At 38.6% G+C, this 17997-nt stretch overlaps 1 protein-coding gene across 1 annotated transcript in view; it reads left to right on the top strand.

The window, feature by feature from the left end:
- LOC128692757 (uncharacterized) overlaps positions 1-17997 on the top strand; it is a 169335-nt gene that overhangs the window by 146678 nt on the left and 4660 nt on the right. Inside the window, exons 3-4 of the mRNA XM_070089979.1 lie at positions 11646-12849; positions 16580-16716. Of these exons, the coding sequence (XP_069946080.1) occupies positions 11646-12849; positions 16580-16716 (1341 nt within the window). The remainder of the gene's footprint in view (positions 1-11645; positions 12850-16579; positions 16717-17997) is intronic.

Below are 17997 nucleotides of genomic sequence, written 5' to 3'. Positions count from 1 at the left end.
TCATACATCATTTGAGACCCCCTTTTCTCAATATCTCTCATCCACAACCTTTATCATCTCACTACAGAACAACCCCAAGATTACTTCGAACACTCTCATAAAGCATTTGAGTACTCACATAAACACTTTTGAACATTTCCAAACAACACTGAAGCACTTCCAAAATATCATTTTGATTACTCCCAAATAAGATTTGACAGCTCTAATTTATCTACACTTACACATTTCATTAAATTACATCTCATCCCCCCAAACTCCTCCCTCATTCTCCAGACTTTACAACATTAGCACAAAAAAAAACTAACTCATACACTTATGACATGAGACATTACCATATCTAACACACTGACTAACTTTGAACCAACTCTGAACACCACTGATCTTCTTCAAAAAATGCTCTGCACATCATTTGAACACCTTCAAAAAAAACACCATCAAACACCTCCGAATACTCCCAAAAAACACTACTGATTACTACCAAATCACCACTGAATACTACCAATCACCGTCAAAATCACCAGAAACTAAGTTTAACATCACCATCTAACATCCTTTTTATAGAAATCCCCTCAAATCACTATAACCAAGAACTCCCTCCCCATTTGACGCATAAAAAAAAAAAGCATGAACACAAACCTAATACGCAAACACTTAGTACATGATCACCATCAACTGAAAACATATCTTGTACACACACATAATATAAGACAATCACCAACTACAATCACCCATGTTCACTTACCTCAAAATCACTAATATCACAGAAAACAATCATTTTTATAAACATTTCACACACACACACAAAAAAAAAATCATATTTGACAATATCTAAGCGCACTCACCTCACTACCACCAACACACGATGTCTCACCTCACAGGACCGACGAGCTCACCTCCAGTGACGTCACACTCCCATTGTGTTACTTGGTGGTTGGTAACATCAACTAACCCCCCTTGTTTCAACCTGTTGTACCCTACATTATCTAAGAACACTATATCCAAGACGATTACCAGATTTTATGATCCCCAACACCAAGATCACAGAAAACACACATTTTTATAATTATTCACACAAAAATCACGATCACCAATTCCATATCATGTTTACCGTCATCTATCAACACTAATCACCAAGATCACCAAAAAATCTAAGATCATGCATCTCAAAACTACTATGATCACTGAAAACACTTATTTTTTAAACATTCGCACAAAAATAAGACATACACAAAAATACCACAACACTTCCACCAACATCTATAACATAACATGAGCACTATAACATATCACTATCACAAAAAAAAAATAATACACAGACACCCACATATTATACATTTCAATTGCAAATTTAAGACATGAGACATACACACCAAATCTAAGACATTCACCTCCAACTAAGACATACACATCACCCCTAAAACTTCCTTCCTTATTCATTCCGTATATCTCCTAGAGCTGTTTTAACCCCGACGGATCCATCACGACGTAGGAGCCAGAGTGTAGTAGGTGGTGTTGGAGTGGTGATGGTTCCTCTGGCTCCTACGTCGTGATGGATCCGTCGGGGTTAAAACAGCTCTAGGAGATATACGGAATGAATAAGGAAGGAAGTTTTAGGGGTGATGTGTATGTCTTAGTTGGAGGTGAATGTCTTAGATTTGGTGTGTATGTCTCATGTCTTAAATTTGCAATTGAAATGTATAATATGTGGGTGTCTGTGTATTATTTTTTTTTTGTGATAGTGATATGTTATAGTGCTCATGTTATGTTATAGATGTTGGTGGAAGTGTTGTGGTATTTTTGTGTATGTCTTATTTTTGTGCGAATGTTTAAAAAATAAGTGTTTTCAGTGATCATAGTAGTTTTGAGATGCATGATCTTAGATTTTTTGGTGATCTTGGTGATTAGTGTTGATAGATGACGGTAAACATGATATGGAATTGGTGATCGTGATTTTTGTGTGAATAATTATAAAAATGTGTGTTTTCTGTGATCTTGGTGTTGGGGATCATAAAATCTGGTAATCGTCTTGGATATAGTGTTCTTAGATAATGTAGGGTACAACAGGTTGAAACAAGGGGGGTTAGGTGTGATGTTACCAACCACCAAGTAACACAATGGGAGTGTGACGTCACTGGAGGTGAGCTCGTCGGTCCTGTGAGGTGAGACATCGTGTGTTGGTGGTAGTGAGGTGAGTGCGCTTAGATATTGTCAAATATGATTTTTTTTTTTGTGTGTGTGTGTGAAATGTTTATAAAAATGATTGTTTTCTGTGATATTAGTGATTTTGAGGTAAGTGAACATGGGTGATTGTAGTTGGTGATTGTCTTATATTATGTGTGTGTACAAGATATGTTTTCAGTTGATGGTGATCATGTACTAAGTGTTTGCGTATTAGGTTTGTGTTCATGCTTTTTTTTTTTTTATGCGTCAAATGGGGAGGGAGTTCTTGGTTATAGTGATTTGAGGGGATTTCTATAAAAAGGATGTTAGATGGTGATGTTAAACTTAGTTTCTGGTGATTTTGACGGTGATTGGTAGTATTCAGTGGTGATTTGGTAGTAATCAGTAGTGTTTTTTGGGAGTATTCGGAGGTGTTTGATGGTGTTTTTTTTGAAGGTGTTCAAATGATGTGCAGAGCATTTTTTGAAGAAGATCAGTGGTGTTCAGAGTTGGTTCAAAGTTAGTCAGTGTGTTAGATATGGTAATGTCTCATGTCATAAGTGTATGAGTTAGTTTTTTTTTGTGCTAATGTTGTAAAGTCTGGAGAATGAGGGAGGAGTTTGGGGGGATGAGATGTAATTTAATGAAATGTGTAAGTGTAGATAAATTAGAGCTGTCAAATCTTATTTGGGAGTAATCAAAATGATATTTTGGAAGTGCTTCAGTGTTGTTTGGAAATGTTCAAAAGTGTTTATGTGAGTACTCAAATGCTTTATGAGAGTGTTCGAAGTAATCTTGGGGTTGTTCTGTAGTGAGATGATAAAGGTTGTGGATGAGAGATATTGAGAAAAGGGGGTCTCAAATGATGTATGAGAGTGTTTTGAAGGTGTTCAAAGTAAAGTGAGTAGGTTAGGATAAGTTAGGTTAGGTTATTTTAGGTTAGGTTAGGTTAGGTTAGGTTAGGTTAGGATAAGTTAGGTTAGGTTAGGATAAGTTAGGTTAGGTTAGGTTAGATTAGATTAGGATAAGTTAGGTTAGGTTCGTTATTTTAGGTTAGGTTAGGTTAGGTTAGGTTAGGATAAGTTAGGTTAGGTTAGGTTAGGATAAGTTAGGTTAGGTTAGCTTAGGATAAGTTAGGTTAGGTTAGGTTAGGTTAGGTTAGGATAGGTTAGGTTAGGTTAGGACAGGTTAGGATAGGTTAGGTTAGGTTAGGTTAGGTTCGGTAGGTTAGGTAAGGTTAGGTTAGGTTAAGTTAGGTAGTATTCGAGGTGTTTGATGGAGTTAGGTTAGGTTAGGATAGGTTAGGTTAGGTTAGGATAGAGGTGTTTGATGGAGTTAGGTTGGGTTAGGTTAGGTTAGGTTAGGTTAGGATAGAGGTGATTGATGGAGTTAGGTTAGGTTCGGTTAGGTGAGGTTAGGTTAGGTTAGGAATTAGGTTAGGTTAGGTTAGGTTAGGTTAGGATAGACAGTTGGTCTGGAAAGAGATGATTTTCTACCTTGGATGTTACCCGCATTTCATGGCGTCTGTCTGTCCTGAGTTGGCGCAGGTGTTCATGATTATCTTAAATCTACCTTGGGTGTGAACCGCATTACCCAGTGGTGTTGGGGGGGAAGGGGTGACCCACAATGAGTCTCTCAGAGCGAGGAAAGTGTTTCTATTCGGAAATCGAGTAAATATTTCTACCATTGAGTGTGTTTACCAACAAGAAAATAATGTTCGATTTTACGATAAAGTTTTCAAAACTAATTTGGAAATATCCAAAAATGGAGTCGTTCAAAGTAATTCTGGAGTACTCTAATGTATTTTTTGGAAGTGTTCCAATATATTTTAGGTTAGGTTAGGATAGGTTCGGCTAGGTTAGGTTGGGTTAGGTTAAGATAGGTTAGGTTAGGTTAGGTAATGGTTAGGCAAGGTTAGATTAGGTTAGGTAAAGGTTAGGTAAAGGTTAGGTTAGGTTAGGTTAAGTTAGGTAAAGGTTAGGTAAAGGTTAGGTTAGGTTAAGTTAGGTTAGGCTAGGTTAGGTTAGGTTAGGCTAGGTTAGGATAAGTTAGGTTAGGCTAGGTTAGGGTGTGTGTGTGTGTGTCTGTGTGTGTGTGTGTGTGGGATGTGGGATGTGGGTGTTGTGGGATGTGGGTGTTGTTGTCGAACTAGAGATACCGAAAAGACGTTATAAGTGGGTTGTTGATGTGACTTTTTCTGATGAAATTAGTTAAAACGAGAAAAAAATGGGAGGTGTGGGTGTTGTGACTTTCTGATGAAATTAGATAAAACGAGAAAAAATTGTGGGTGTTGTGGGTTGTGGGTGTTGTGGGATGTGGGTGTTGATCTTAGTTTATGGTGATTTTGGTGGTGTTTTGAGTGTATTCAGTGGTGTTTTAGTATTCAGTGGTGTATTTGGGAGTACTCAAATGGTGTTTTTGGAAGTGTTTCAGTGTTGTTTGGAAATGTTCAAAGGTGTTCAAAGGTGTTTTTTTGAGTGTGTTCAAATGTTGTTTTTTTGAAGGTGTTCAAGGGTGTTTTGAAGGTGTTCAAAGGTGTTTTGAGGTTATTCAAAGGTGTTTTGAGTGTGTTCAAATGATTATGAGAGTGTTTTGAAGGTGTTCAAAGGTGTTTTGAGGTTATTCAAAGGTGTTTTGAGTGTGTTCAAAGGTGTTTTGAAGGTGTTGAAGGGTGTTTTGATTGAAAGGTGTTTTGAAGGTATTGAAGGGTGTTTTCAGTGTGTTCAAGGGTGTTGAAATGAAGGGTGTTTTGATTGAATTCAGCGGTGTTTTAGTAGTAATCAGTGGTGTAATTGGGAGTACTCAAATAGTGTTTTGAATGTGTTCAAAGGTGTTTTGAAGGTGTTCAAAGGTGTTCAAAGGTGTTTTGAAGGTGTTGAAGGGTGTTTTGATTGAATTCAGCGGTGTTTTAGTAGTATTCAGTGGTGTAATTGGGAGTACTCAAATTGTGTTTTTTTGGAAGTGTTCAAAGGTGTTCAAAGGTGTTTTGAGTGTGTTCAAATGTTGTTTTTTTTGAAGGTGATCAAGGGTGTTCAAGGGTGTTTTGAAGGTGTTCAAAGGTGTTTTGAGGTTATTCAAAGGTGTTTTGAGTGTGTTCAAAGGTGTTTTGAAGGTGTTGAAGGGTGTTTTGATTGAATTCAGCGGTGTTTTAGTAGAATTCAGTGGTGTAATTGGGAGTACTCAAAAATGAGTGTTATTGAAAGAGTGTTTTTTGAATTGGGGTGTTCAAAGTGTTTTGAGTGTTTTGAAGGTGTTGAAGGTGTCAAAGGTGTGGAAGTGTTTCAGTGTTTGGAAATGAAGGTGTTCAAAGGTGTGTTTTGAAGGTGTTGAAGGGTGTTTTGATTGAATTCAGCGGTGTTTTAGTAGTATTCAGTGGTGTAATTGGGAGTACTCAAATTGTGTTTTTTGGAAGTGTTTCAGTGTTGATTGGAAATGTTCAAAGGTGTTTTTGAAAGTGTTCAAGAGTGTTTTGAAGGTGTTCAAGGGTGTTTGAAGGTGTTGAAGGGTGTTTTGATTGAATTCAGCGGTGTTTTAGTAGTAATCAGTGGTGTAATTGGGAGTACTCAAATAGTGTTTTGGAAATGTTCATGGGTGTTGTGGGATGTGGGTGTTGTGGGTGTTGTTGTCGAACTAGAGATACCGAAAAAAGATGTTATAAGTGGGTTGTTGTTGGGACTTTTTCTGATGAAATTAGCTAAAACGAGAAAAAATTGTGGGTTGTGGATGTTGTTGTTGTGACTTTCTGATGTACTGTGTCCCCTTATTAACTTTAATGAACTAAAAGGGTTAAAACGAGAAAAATTGTGGGTGTTGTGGGGTGTGTGTGTGTGCGTGTGTGTTAGGTGTCATAGAGTTTTTTTTTTTTGTGAAAATCTTGGTTACAGTGATGACATTAGTTAAAACGAGTAAAATTTGTTGGTAATTGATGAGGGTAGTGTAGTCGAATTAGAGTTACCGAAAAAAGATGATATAAGTGGGTTGTGATGAAATTAGTTTAAAAACGATATTCAAAGGTGTTTTGAAGGTGTTCAAGGGTGTTTATGTGAGTATTCAAATGATTATGAGAGTGTTTTTGGGGGTGTTCAAAGTAAAGTGTTTGAGTTAGTTTTTGTGACTTTTTTTCTGATGTATTGTGTCCCCTTAATAACTTTAATGAACTAAAAGGGTAAAAACGAGAAAATGCCTAGTCTGGAGACTGAGGGATGAGTTGTAATTTAATGAAATGTGTAAGTGCAGATAAATTAGAGATGTCAAATCTTATTTGGGAGTACTCAAATAGTGTTTTGGAAATGTTCAAAGGTGTTCAAAGGTGTTTTGAGTGTGTTCAAATGTTGTTTTTGAAGGTGTTCAAGGGTGTTTTGAAGGTGTTCAAGGGTGTTTTGAAGGTGTTCAAAGGTGTTTTGAGGTTATTCAAAGGTGTTTTGAGTGTTTTGAGTGTGTTCAAATGATTATGAGAGTGCTTTGAAGGTGTTTTGAAGGTGTTCAAGGGTGTTTATGTGAGTATTCAAAGGTGTTTTTTGAAGGTGTACAAATGATTATGAGAGTACTTATGAAGGTGTTCAAATGATGTGCAAGAGTACTTATGAAGGTGTTCTGGGAGTATTCAGAGGTGATTTGGGGGTGTTCGAATGATGTTTTTGGAGTATTTCAGTGTTGTTTGGAAATGTATAAAGGTATTTTTTGTGAGTATTCAAATGATTTATGAGAGTGTTTTGAAGATGTTCAAAGTAAAAGTGCGTATTTAACTTCGTAATATGTAAAATTGTGAGTAGTGAATTTAACGAAAGTGGATGTAAGCGATGTGGTGACTTTCTGATGCATGTGTCCCCTTATTAACTTTAATGAACTAAAAGGGTTAAAACGAGAAAAATTGGGGGTTATGAGTGAAAATTGTGAGGTGTTGGTTGGAGTGTGAGGGTTTGGGAGGGTGGGGAGGAGGTTACTTCGTGGGGGAGTGACCTGAGATGAAATAGTTAAAAAAATGTCTAGACTTGTGTTGTAAAGAAATTGTGGGTATTAACGAAAAAATGTGCCTTTCTGATGTACTGTGTCCCCTTATTAACTTGAATGAACTAAAAGGATCGACAAGATTCAGCCTGTGTGCGCGTGACGTCACTGCTATGTCCCCTTATTAATTAAAAGGGTATACAAGATTCAACCTGTGTGCTGGGTCAACACGTGACGTCACTGACCGCCGAGTAAACACGCTTTTTTAGTTCATTTAACTTAATGAGAGGAAACTTTTAGTTCATTTTAAAATAATAAGGGGAAGATGTTTAGACCTGTAGTAAGCATGCCCCCATAGGAGGAGTCTATTTTGAATGCTTATACCCAGAGGGGGGATTCCAAAAACTTGATCCGAGGAATTTTCGAAAACCCCATAGGGGGGAATCCAAAAAAAACTTGATCCAAGGAGATGGAGAATTTCGAAAACCCCATAGGGGGGATCCAAAAAACTTGATCCGAGGAGATGGAGACTTTCGAAACCCCCCAAAAAATCGATCCGAGGGGGGTCATGGATCGAGAAATTTTTGGGGTTGGGGGGTGAAAGTGGGAACTTGATCCGAGGAGATGGAGACTTTGATATTGAGAAATTTTGGGGGGATGGGGGGTGAAAGGAGGGGTACCCAAAAAACTTGATCCGAGGAGATGGAGAATTTCGAAAACCCCATAGGGGGGAATCCAAAAACCTTGATCCAAGGAGATCATAAGAAAAAAAATTCGAGGCGCGGGGGCGATCCGGATGACGCTGCAGAAGGCGCAGCAGAAGGCGCGGGCGGGGGTCGCGAAGGGCGGGCGCGCGGGCGGGCGCGCGGGCGGGCGCGCGGGCGGGCGCGCGGGCGGGCGGGAGGGGCGCGCGGCGCGAAGGGGGGGTCGCGAAGGGGGGGGTCGTGGGCGGGGGTATTGGTTGGGGGGGTCAAGGGTGAGGTAGTCTCGAGGGCGAGGTCATGGTCAAAACCGGAAGTAACACCTAGGTGTGAAAAGGTGACCCTCCAGCTGCTGGTCCTAGACCGGATACACCGCCCAGTGGAAGGCCTAAACCGGAAGGGATGCTCCAGCCGCACCCCGTTTTCCGGAAGGGATGCTCCAGCCGCTTTTATCACTACTTATATATATATATATATATATATATATATATATATATATATATATATATATATATATATATATATATATAAATATATATATATATATATATATATATATATATATATATATATATATATATATATATATATATATATATATATATATATATATATATATATATATACCTTGAATTTTCCATATACGTTTATTGTCTTCTCTGAGGATATATATATATATATATATATATATATATATATATATATATATATATATATATATATATATATATATATATATATATATATATATATATATATACATATATATATATATATATATATATATATATATATATATATATATATATATATATATATATATATATATATATATATATATATATATATATATATAAAACAAAAAACTACTTTTGTTGTATTTGTTAAGTTTTGTCTTGTGAGTGGCCTATATAATTTTGTTCTTCCTCTTCATTCCAATATCTAATTCTTCCCCTTTAGTTTTCTTCCGTTTTTTTTTTTTTTATGGCAGACATTCAACTTCAATTTAAAGAAGGGGGATGGTAAGTTCTTGGATCAGGGGCCCTTTACCGGCATCAGGGTACACCCCTTGAACGGTCTTAGTAAAGTCATGGATCATGCAACCACCTCACGGCACTCGAATTTTTCCTGAATAATTTTACGAATATTTTTTTATAGAACATATCAGACTTGACGTTTTTCTGGTCTAACTAAAAGTATTTGACTCGCCTTGAGCGTAGCTACTGAAACACTGTGTCACTATCCAGTAACCAAAATATATCTCCCTTGACGCTGGAATCCGTATGGAAATAGATGTTATAAAAACGATCTAAGTGAATGAACAAGCTTTTTACAACAATGATCCGTTCTTTTTCCATTTGCCTAGCCAGGCCCCACCATCATACTCAACTAATAAATTATTTACAAGTATAATATTCCTTGGTAATATCAAATCTCAACTACCCAGCACACAATATGTAAAAATAATCATATGGAGATAACATTATACGAGATGTGCAATTTTGGAGAGAATTTGACTACGCTGGAGGCTTGAATATTGTTATATCGCGTGCATACTGTGTGTCCGTTTTCAGAATCCTTCGTTGCACTTTTGAATCCAGGCTTTAAATCTCCCCAGTGTCAGTAACCATATTATTGAAACGACAGCAATAGTGGCAACAACTGTGCAGCGTGCAATGCAAAATTTCAATTTCCACAATGAAAAGGAAATGTAAGAGTGCTGTGGTTGTGTTGTGGTCGAGGTTATACAAGTATAGTGAATGATTCCTTCTTGTGAAGTTATTGAAGAAAATCTGGTTTGGCGGCCCCAGCAAGGACATAACCCGAGGAAGGCACTGTGCTCGATTTCATGTGAGGAGGGGGGGAGGGGGAAAAATAAAGGTAAAAGTGGCTATACCATCTGCTTTAGTTCAGATACACACTTGCTGCCACTCAAGGCTAGGCTTAACTCTATCCTTTTTATTTTTTTTTTTTTTAAACAGTTGAATATATAGACTAGGAGTTGTTTACGTACTTCAGCTTATTGCTTACGACCACCTTTAGGTTCCAACGATAACAATCGCCTATTGTTATGTAGTGGCTTAATGTTTAAAAATGTGATGATAAACCCCATTTATAAACATTTAACAACTGAGAGGGTCATCGTATGGTAAAGACTCGCACAAGGAGATATTTTCCTATTTCCCGACAAACAAGACACCACGATCATTCACCCTACACCATAGGAATATACAGAACATGAGAGCATCCAGCTACAGAAACGTTCATAGGAAAAATAGCAAAAATATTCAGCCAACATTACTGACATTCGTACTCGTCTGCCTTCCATTGTTTCTACACTAGTATTGACATACAGATCATGCAACACAAGTAATTATTGTTCATCACCTGGGTAGTGGCTGTTTTCAAAAAAGAAAGCCATTAGAATTATATTGCCATAAGATATTTAATTGTACTCTTCTGGAATACATCTATCTGCAATGAAAATCTTATGAATATTCTGAGGGTCTACATATTGAGGCTAATTAATATAGAACATATCTGCATGGAAATATTTTTTCCACACCAGAGCCCAGCGGGAGAACAATGAAACTGCGTTATATGTCTCTTACATTAGCCAACCTTTGCCAAATTTCCCTAGATAACCCTGCAATTCTCCTATGGGGACAGAGTTCCTCTCGAGTAGTTTTAACTTGAGAAATTGCGTCTTACGGACTTTCTATTGCGCTTCCTCTTAAATTGCAAAAGTATATTCTACAATATTTGTCCCATTAAAGGAGAGGAAGGATGTGCCTTTGTACTAATGAAGGGTTCTCGATGAAAGGAGATTGAGCTATGTAATATACAACTGTACAGTATTTGGTGTTTGTTGGTTTAGCGTTTAATAATTAGTATAATTATTAATGTTACTGTCAAGATTGTTAACACGAGGATACGGTATCCTCGATACCTATTATTCTCTGACAGCTGAAATAATATCTAGATGCTCTGTTGTAATAACTCATGTTTTCTCTGTTTACTATTTTTATATTACTTTTTACATTTATCATTTTATAACAGTATGATAGGTTTGATTTGTTTCTTGAGTAAGTCAGTGCTTGGCATCGCCTTGCACAAACTATCTACATAACGAACAGTGGATGGGGCTTAACTTTGCCATGTGTACTCTCCCCTTCCCTCTACACACTTACTCAGAAATCTCAGCTAGTAAAATGAGCAAATGAAATACACGAGAATGAATTACATGAGTTTTAAAAAGAAAAAATCAGCTGCCAGTTAGAGCCTTTGATAAATCAAAGAAACATAGGCATGTAAACCATTTTTTTTTTTTTTTGACGACAGCTGAAGTTTACCACTACAGTAGGGTGAGATTCAAGAAAACACATTCACCATCACACACTGCCTAGCTGTCAGAAGTATGTAACGTATGTAGTGTTAGCCGTTACTGTCTCACAGCTTAGGAATGTAAAGGCCACTGATGCTGACCTCTTTCAAACCTTGGCTTGCCCGCGGGGCATAGCCCCGTCATCATGTAGCCGCCAAGCTGAAAGAACACGGATAGCATACGCTAACACACGACACGACCTATCAAGCTTCCTAATAAACACACTGCATAGCAATTGTGTATATCTCCAAACGCACCCACTACGTTCCGAACCCCATACCCACAACTTAGCTGTCTTTCAGTAAGTGCAAACATCCACACATCCGACAATCAAATGACCCTCTGAACATCAACATACATGCAATACAGATTTATGTAACTTGAAATGTGGGTAGAGTTTATAAAATGCTAATAGGCTGTCATTTTGGTAACTAATAGTCTTCTCTCCGCAGGTCTCAGGTTTCTCCAGGTCGGGTGTGGGTGCTGAACTTTACTTCCTTGACCTGGCAGGCTATAGGGAAGTCTAGTGACGAGGCCCAGACAGGCCGCGAGGCCACGGAAAGCCAAAGCACAATGGGGTTGCCTTCCCTGTCTGCAATGCCGCCTTCTCTTGGTGCTAATGACAGTAGCAACAGGGAAACTCAGACCGCTACAACTAGAGACCCTCTGGTTTTCTGCCCATGGTCTCACGGTCTGGTAGCCCTCTACATCTCCAATACCTCCACCACCATCACCTGGCTTCTATCTTATGGCAGTGACACCTGGCGAAGACTCCACAAAGACCAGGGTGTCGTCTTTACCTCAGAGGCGGCGTCTCTAGTAGCTAGCTGGTGCGGTCGAGATCGTGACGCTCTCTGGCTCCTCACCACTGTCAGGAGCCCGCCAACTGCTGTAACAGCACACGACGCCACTGACAGACAAACACTGTGGAAGCTAGACCACAGAGGAAAGTGGTCAGCTTTGCATTTGGTTCCAGGGAGGGAAGAGCAGTTTAGTGTTCGTCACAATATACGCAGCTGGAGCGATAACCGAGGAGCCCTGTTCCTTTTGCAGGAGGTGGAGAGTTCGAGCAGCTCCCTTCGCTTGGTGAAGTTCAACACAGTGACGGGAACGCGAACAATCCTGGCTTTACAAGGCGGCCATGACAGCAGCGTCTGGGTACCCAGCTCCTCAGGAGAACTTTATTCTATATTCTCTGACGGGAGAGGCTCGTGGATTGTTACCTTCAGTTACTATACTGGTGTTGTCTTAAGAAGCGAGCGCACGCGCGTGCCCCTACACACTGATAATCTCTTAGTTAAGATGAACCAGACCATATACAACAATATTCCTATGTGCGACAAAGCGATAAATAGCACCAACGCGAGGTCTGTCGCGAAAGAAATTAATTTGTATCATATATCACAGTCGCCGGAGTGCCCTCAGTCTGCCTCACAGCACACCACAACGCTACAACACTATACCCCAGCAGAAGCCACGACCTCCCATAGGGGCACCAACACTCGTCAATTCACCAATATACAGGCTACTGTTGGCGAAGGTAGTAGGAGCGGTGAAGGTGGTGACGTTTCCACCAGTTCCCTGCCTGATGGAGAGTCAGCCCACACATTCCAGACAGGACTTGAGAGCAACCTTATCTTCGTCATGGATGGTAAGGTAAGGACATCACTTGCTCTGCTCACCTTATTTACTCTGAACTATTGTTAGATTGTATTAAATTCATTTATTTAAACATACAGATCCTAGTTATAATTTCAGAGACTATATTATACTATCCGAAACTAATAATCAAAGAAGACTTGTTTAGCTTAACAACTATCGACATACTATACATTACTTACTATTACTATTATTATTAATGAAGAAACGCTGAATCCTTAGGGATCATACAGCGCGTGGAGAATGGAAGGTAATCAGGTTTGATCCAAAGAAGGAGAGGGTAGCTGTAATTCCTTGGATCAAGATCCCTTCACCAGCATAAAGCACCCTTATGAAGGGGGCATTAGGTAGAACATAAGTTGGTATATGGATAAAGATATTTGTCCATTTTGAGTCTCAACTTACTGTCTTTACAAATCTTTCGCTGTGATCTGTCACGGTGGTTGAGGCTTCGACCTATCTTGTAACCAGCCGTCAAATATCACTTAATCGCTAGCAACGTTAATGATTAAACTCAAATGTACGTACACTGATAGATTATTAGCTCTGGTAGATTTCAGGGCTGTCGATTGTCACCTTTTTATTTCGTAGATTTAAGCTTTCTCAATTAAACGAGAGTACTTTAGTCGGGAGTCCACTAACATCAAGAATAATTTAACTCCTATAAAAAAAAAATTCACTGTCTTGGCTTCGAATTTTATCGTACCTCTTCTTAAAACTATGTATGGATCCTGCCTCTATCCACTATCCAGGTTGTTCCACTTCCTGACCACTCGAAGACCGAAGAAATACTTCCAACATCCTTGTGACTCACCTGTTTTTAAATTCCAGCTGTGCCTTCGTGTGCTCCTGTTTCCCGTCTCGAACAAGCTCTCATGTCCAATTCTTATCAGTTCATCTCAGTATTTTATACATTATCATATCCCTAGTCATTATTTCCTCTAATGTCATCAAGTTTAGCTCTCTTAATCTCCCCCCAAAGCACATACCCCATACCTCTGTGACGAGTCTCGTTGCAAACCTCTGCAATGCCTTTGAACAAATTTGTGTTATCGCTAACATTATCCTAGACCTATTATTTTAAAATAAGTCACTTTAATAACCGCTTCTTCCCACAACTAACGATTAAAAGTAAATTTTAAAAGCGGCAGTATTATATACCGTTAAAGAAGCGACTTGAGTTACGGCTATTATCTGCAAACTTAACGAAGAGGCTATAATTATATGCCACTCATGAAGAAATTATCTGCTTTAATCTGCTTCCCTGAGTCATTATTCACAATATTATCCACTTGCTGTACTGACTTGACAATGGTCGTAAATTTGGCGTTGATAAGAACAATAAAGCCTCATCGTGAAAGACTGCCTTACATTAATTTATCCATTTTGAAGCAAGACTTTTTATCTGTTGTTTATTCATTATACGTAAAATGCGCTAAACCAGGAAGAATTATAGAGAAAGCAAGAAAAGTGTTACCATGTCTTGATCAGTGTTACCAATTCGTGATGATGACCCGCCACTTGAGCTTTTGATCAAGTGACCGAGGCCTTCCACTGGCTTATTGGTCTACTACCACTTTAATAATTAATAATAATATCACCAAAATGTAAAGGTGACTTACAATGTTAACGAATTATGTTGTAATGTTGTCAAGGTTATTGGAAAAATATACATGATACGTCTCATCATTTCTGACATTTTCAATTCAATTGTTTCGAGGCCACAATGTTTCTTATCAATACATATTTCTATTAATTTTTAGGAAAATTAAGAAGCGTCCAAATATAAAGTAATTCAGGGACTTACCAGTATATAATTACATATTATTATAAAGGCAAGAGAGCGCTAAACTCGTATATATCATATAGCTCACGATAATAACATAATTATTGGTGTTTTGGAATACTGAAACTGCATTATTTCGTGAATATAACATGAAAATTATAGGAATTATAATTAGAGTTTATCTCATTAGTTCTTAATGGAGGACAACAGAATCAGAGACTATTCTTGCTAAACCATATTCTGTAAATTAAAATTGAAGATAGTACACGAAATGATCTATATCTGAGTCAGCATTTGGTTGGAAGAATTTTAGTTATTACTTAAAAGTAATGGGTTAATGTGTAAAAGGTATCGATTCCTCGTGGGTCATTAAGATTGCTTTTTTTTTCTGTCCACAACCTGTCAAGAATACGTTTACCCTCAAATAGAAATTGAAGTCAACTCAGTGGGAGGTTATGACCCATAGGTAGATAAAAAGAGGAAGACAATTTACATATTACAACTTTCAGCCTTCCTCAAGGGAGTTTCCTTGTCGCCTGTGAGGGAGGCTCTTGATCCAAGTAATTGGACCTGATTTTCTCTTGGATCGAAGTGTGTCCGACATTCCCTCAAGCCCTGTATGATATTGACGGGTTTACTCCCCCCCCCCCGTTATAACTGTAATAATAATAATAATTCGACTGTCAAATGGGATGTATATATAATAAGACTTACACACCTGAGTGTATACATTATCGGCGACATAACTGATATTTCTATGAATGTCATGTTGGAGGGCAGCGGACATCAAATTCAATTAACCATTCACTTCCCCTTTGGAACCTGACTCATTACTGTTCTTTTGCATGTGTCACTGTCTTTCATCTCTAATTAGACTGTATTTTTTACTTATTCTTTTATGTATTTCTTTTCCTACCTATTCTTTTCATAATCATAAATAAGCATTATTAATAATTTATAGCTATCATGTGAAGGTCATCAGAAAGTCATTTAGGGTTCTTGATTAAAGAAATTGGAGATTCGCTACCTTCAGTTCCACAAACGCTGTAGGATCCATTCGGGTTTAGTGTTTCCTCATGAATATAACAGATGTGAATAGCAACAGTTACCGTATAGTATTTCTCACCCCCCTCAAGGGAGGTTCCTAGACGCTGGTGAGGGGCTCTTGATCTAGGGAATTGGATCTGTTCTCCAGTTCCTTGAATTGAGTCTGAATACCTTCTATCGCCCCCACAGGCGCTGTATAATCCCCATGGGTTTAACACTCCCCTGTGATAAATAACAAAAAAGACACAATACCGAGACTGGAACGATACACAAATAACCCGCACATAAAAGAGAGAAGCTTACGACGACGTTTCGGTCCGACTTGGACCATTTACTAAGTCACGACTTTGTAAATGGTCCAAATCGGACCGAAACGTCGTCGTAAGCTTCTCTCTTTTATGTGCGGGTTATTTGTGTAACTCCCCTGTGATTATAATAATAGCATTTCCCATATCAGTTTCTACCCAACAGTAAGCTGTAGGCTTATGCATATACGTCAGGGTGGAAGGAAAGATGGATAAGGGCCGACCCAGGACAGGCTGAAGGATGTATTATGCAGTAGGGGGTTGAGCATCCAACAGACGTGCGTGTGGGAGCGTGAACAAAGTTATGAAGGGATTCTGGGAAACAGGTTAGCTGACTTGAGTCCTAGGAGTGAGAAGTACAGTGCCTGCACTCTCAAGGAGGGGGGGGGGGATTTTTGCAATTCGAAGGGCCATCTGAATTGTGTTTACGCATTTCTGAAAAGGTAGCGACTGAATGATGGTGAAAAGGTTTTCTATTTTCTGGGGTCATCTTACCATGGTGGGAGACGGCCAGCATAATAGTTGTACAAGTAGTAATACTTTAATAACATTTATACTAAAATTGTAATGAGTATACCTGCCTCGTCAGAATGAGAGTGATACAGTCGGAGAGCCACCACATCAGAGAGACAAGAATCACGCCAACAACTCGATTATCTTCTTTTCCCTCTCCCTCTCTATCTTCGCTCTGGTGGGCATCATCATCTTCGTGAGGCGCTGCGTCAGGTACGTGTTAGGGCGAGCAAGCAACATAAATCTTCATAAAAAAGGTGGAACAAGGGGCAGTTATTACATTTATGGAGAAGCAATAAGCTCATAAGGGTTATATGGCGCTCAGGGAATCAAGCTTCATACAAGGGGAGTGTATCTCTAATTCCTTGTGTGTGTGTGTGTGTGTGTGTGTGTGTGTGTGTGTGTGTGTGTGTGTGTGTGTGTGTGTGTGTGTGTGTGTGTGTGTGTGTGTGTGTGTGTGTGTGTGTGTGTGTGTGTGTGTGTGTGTGTGTGTGTGTGTGTGTGTGTGTGTGTGTGTGTGTGTGTGTGTGTGTGTGTGTGTGTGTGTGTGTGTGTGTGTGTGTGTGTGTGTGTGTGTGTGTGTGTGTGTGTGTGTGTGTGTGTGTGCGTATAATTACAAATTATAAGTAAATTCACCAATATTAACTAACCTCCTGCAGGCGGGATTTGAACCACAGTTCGAAAAAGAACAAACCTGTTCTTTTCCGTACAATAGACTTGACATAACTTTAAAGGTTTGGCATTGTATTTTAGGCTAAGCTTGACCTCTTCATTCAGTCCTAGACTTGCCAGATGTGGCAAATACTGCAGCAGCCTACCAGACCACTTCATACTGGCTTTTTTATCATAGGAAAGGATAAAAATAATCGTGATAAATGCTATATACGTATATAATAATAATAATAATAATAATAATAATAATAATAATAATAATAATAATAATAATAATAATAATAATAATAATAATAAGGCAAATATTTAGTTTGTAATTTAGAAAAATGTATAAAGGCTGAGTTCAGATCATCCCTAAGTTAAATGTTAGCTCTTTTCTGTTTCCAGGTGTTATGATCTAACGCCGGTCCCCTACAGTAAATACTTGCCTGACAGAGCCAAGAAAGAAGTAAAAATACCTGTAGCCATTCAAGGGACTTGTAAATGGGTGCAACAGCGAACAAATTAAATTCAAGTCAATAAACATTCAACCTCTGAGTTGATTCTGTCGCCCAAGTCAGTTTTATTGATGTAGAATGACAAGTGTTGAATTCCTGACACATTAAACCTTCTTACCGAGGTTCATAATCTCATTACAGTGTTTATAGAGTTTTATGAGTGAAAACAATGCTGTAATAATGTCAGTGCCACCACAATTTAGGGCAGTTAACTTCGCCCGTTCATCACAACCAGCTTTAGTTCGACTGCTGCCTTCCCTCGAACGCGGAGTACCTAAAAGTTGCCGTGATGTACCTTTTAAATTTCCATTATTTGCAATGTAAA

The sequence above is a fragment of the Cherax quadricarinatus genome, chromosome 30, assembly GCF_038502225.1.
Source record: "Cherax quadricarinatus isolate ZL_2023a chromosome 30, ASM3850222v1, whole genome shotgun sequence".
Lineage (NCBI taxonomy): Eukaryota > Metazoa > Arthropoda > Malacostraca > Decapoda > Parastacidae > Cherax > Cherax quadricarinatus.
The sequence above is the reverse complement of the archived record's forward strand: the minus strand, read 5'-3'. Positions and strand labels throughout refer to the sequence as shown.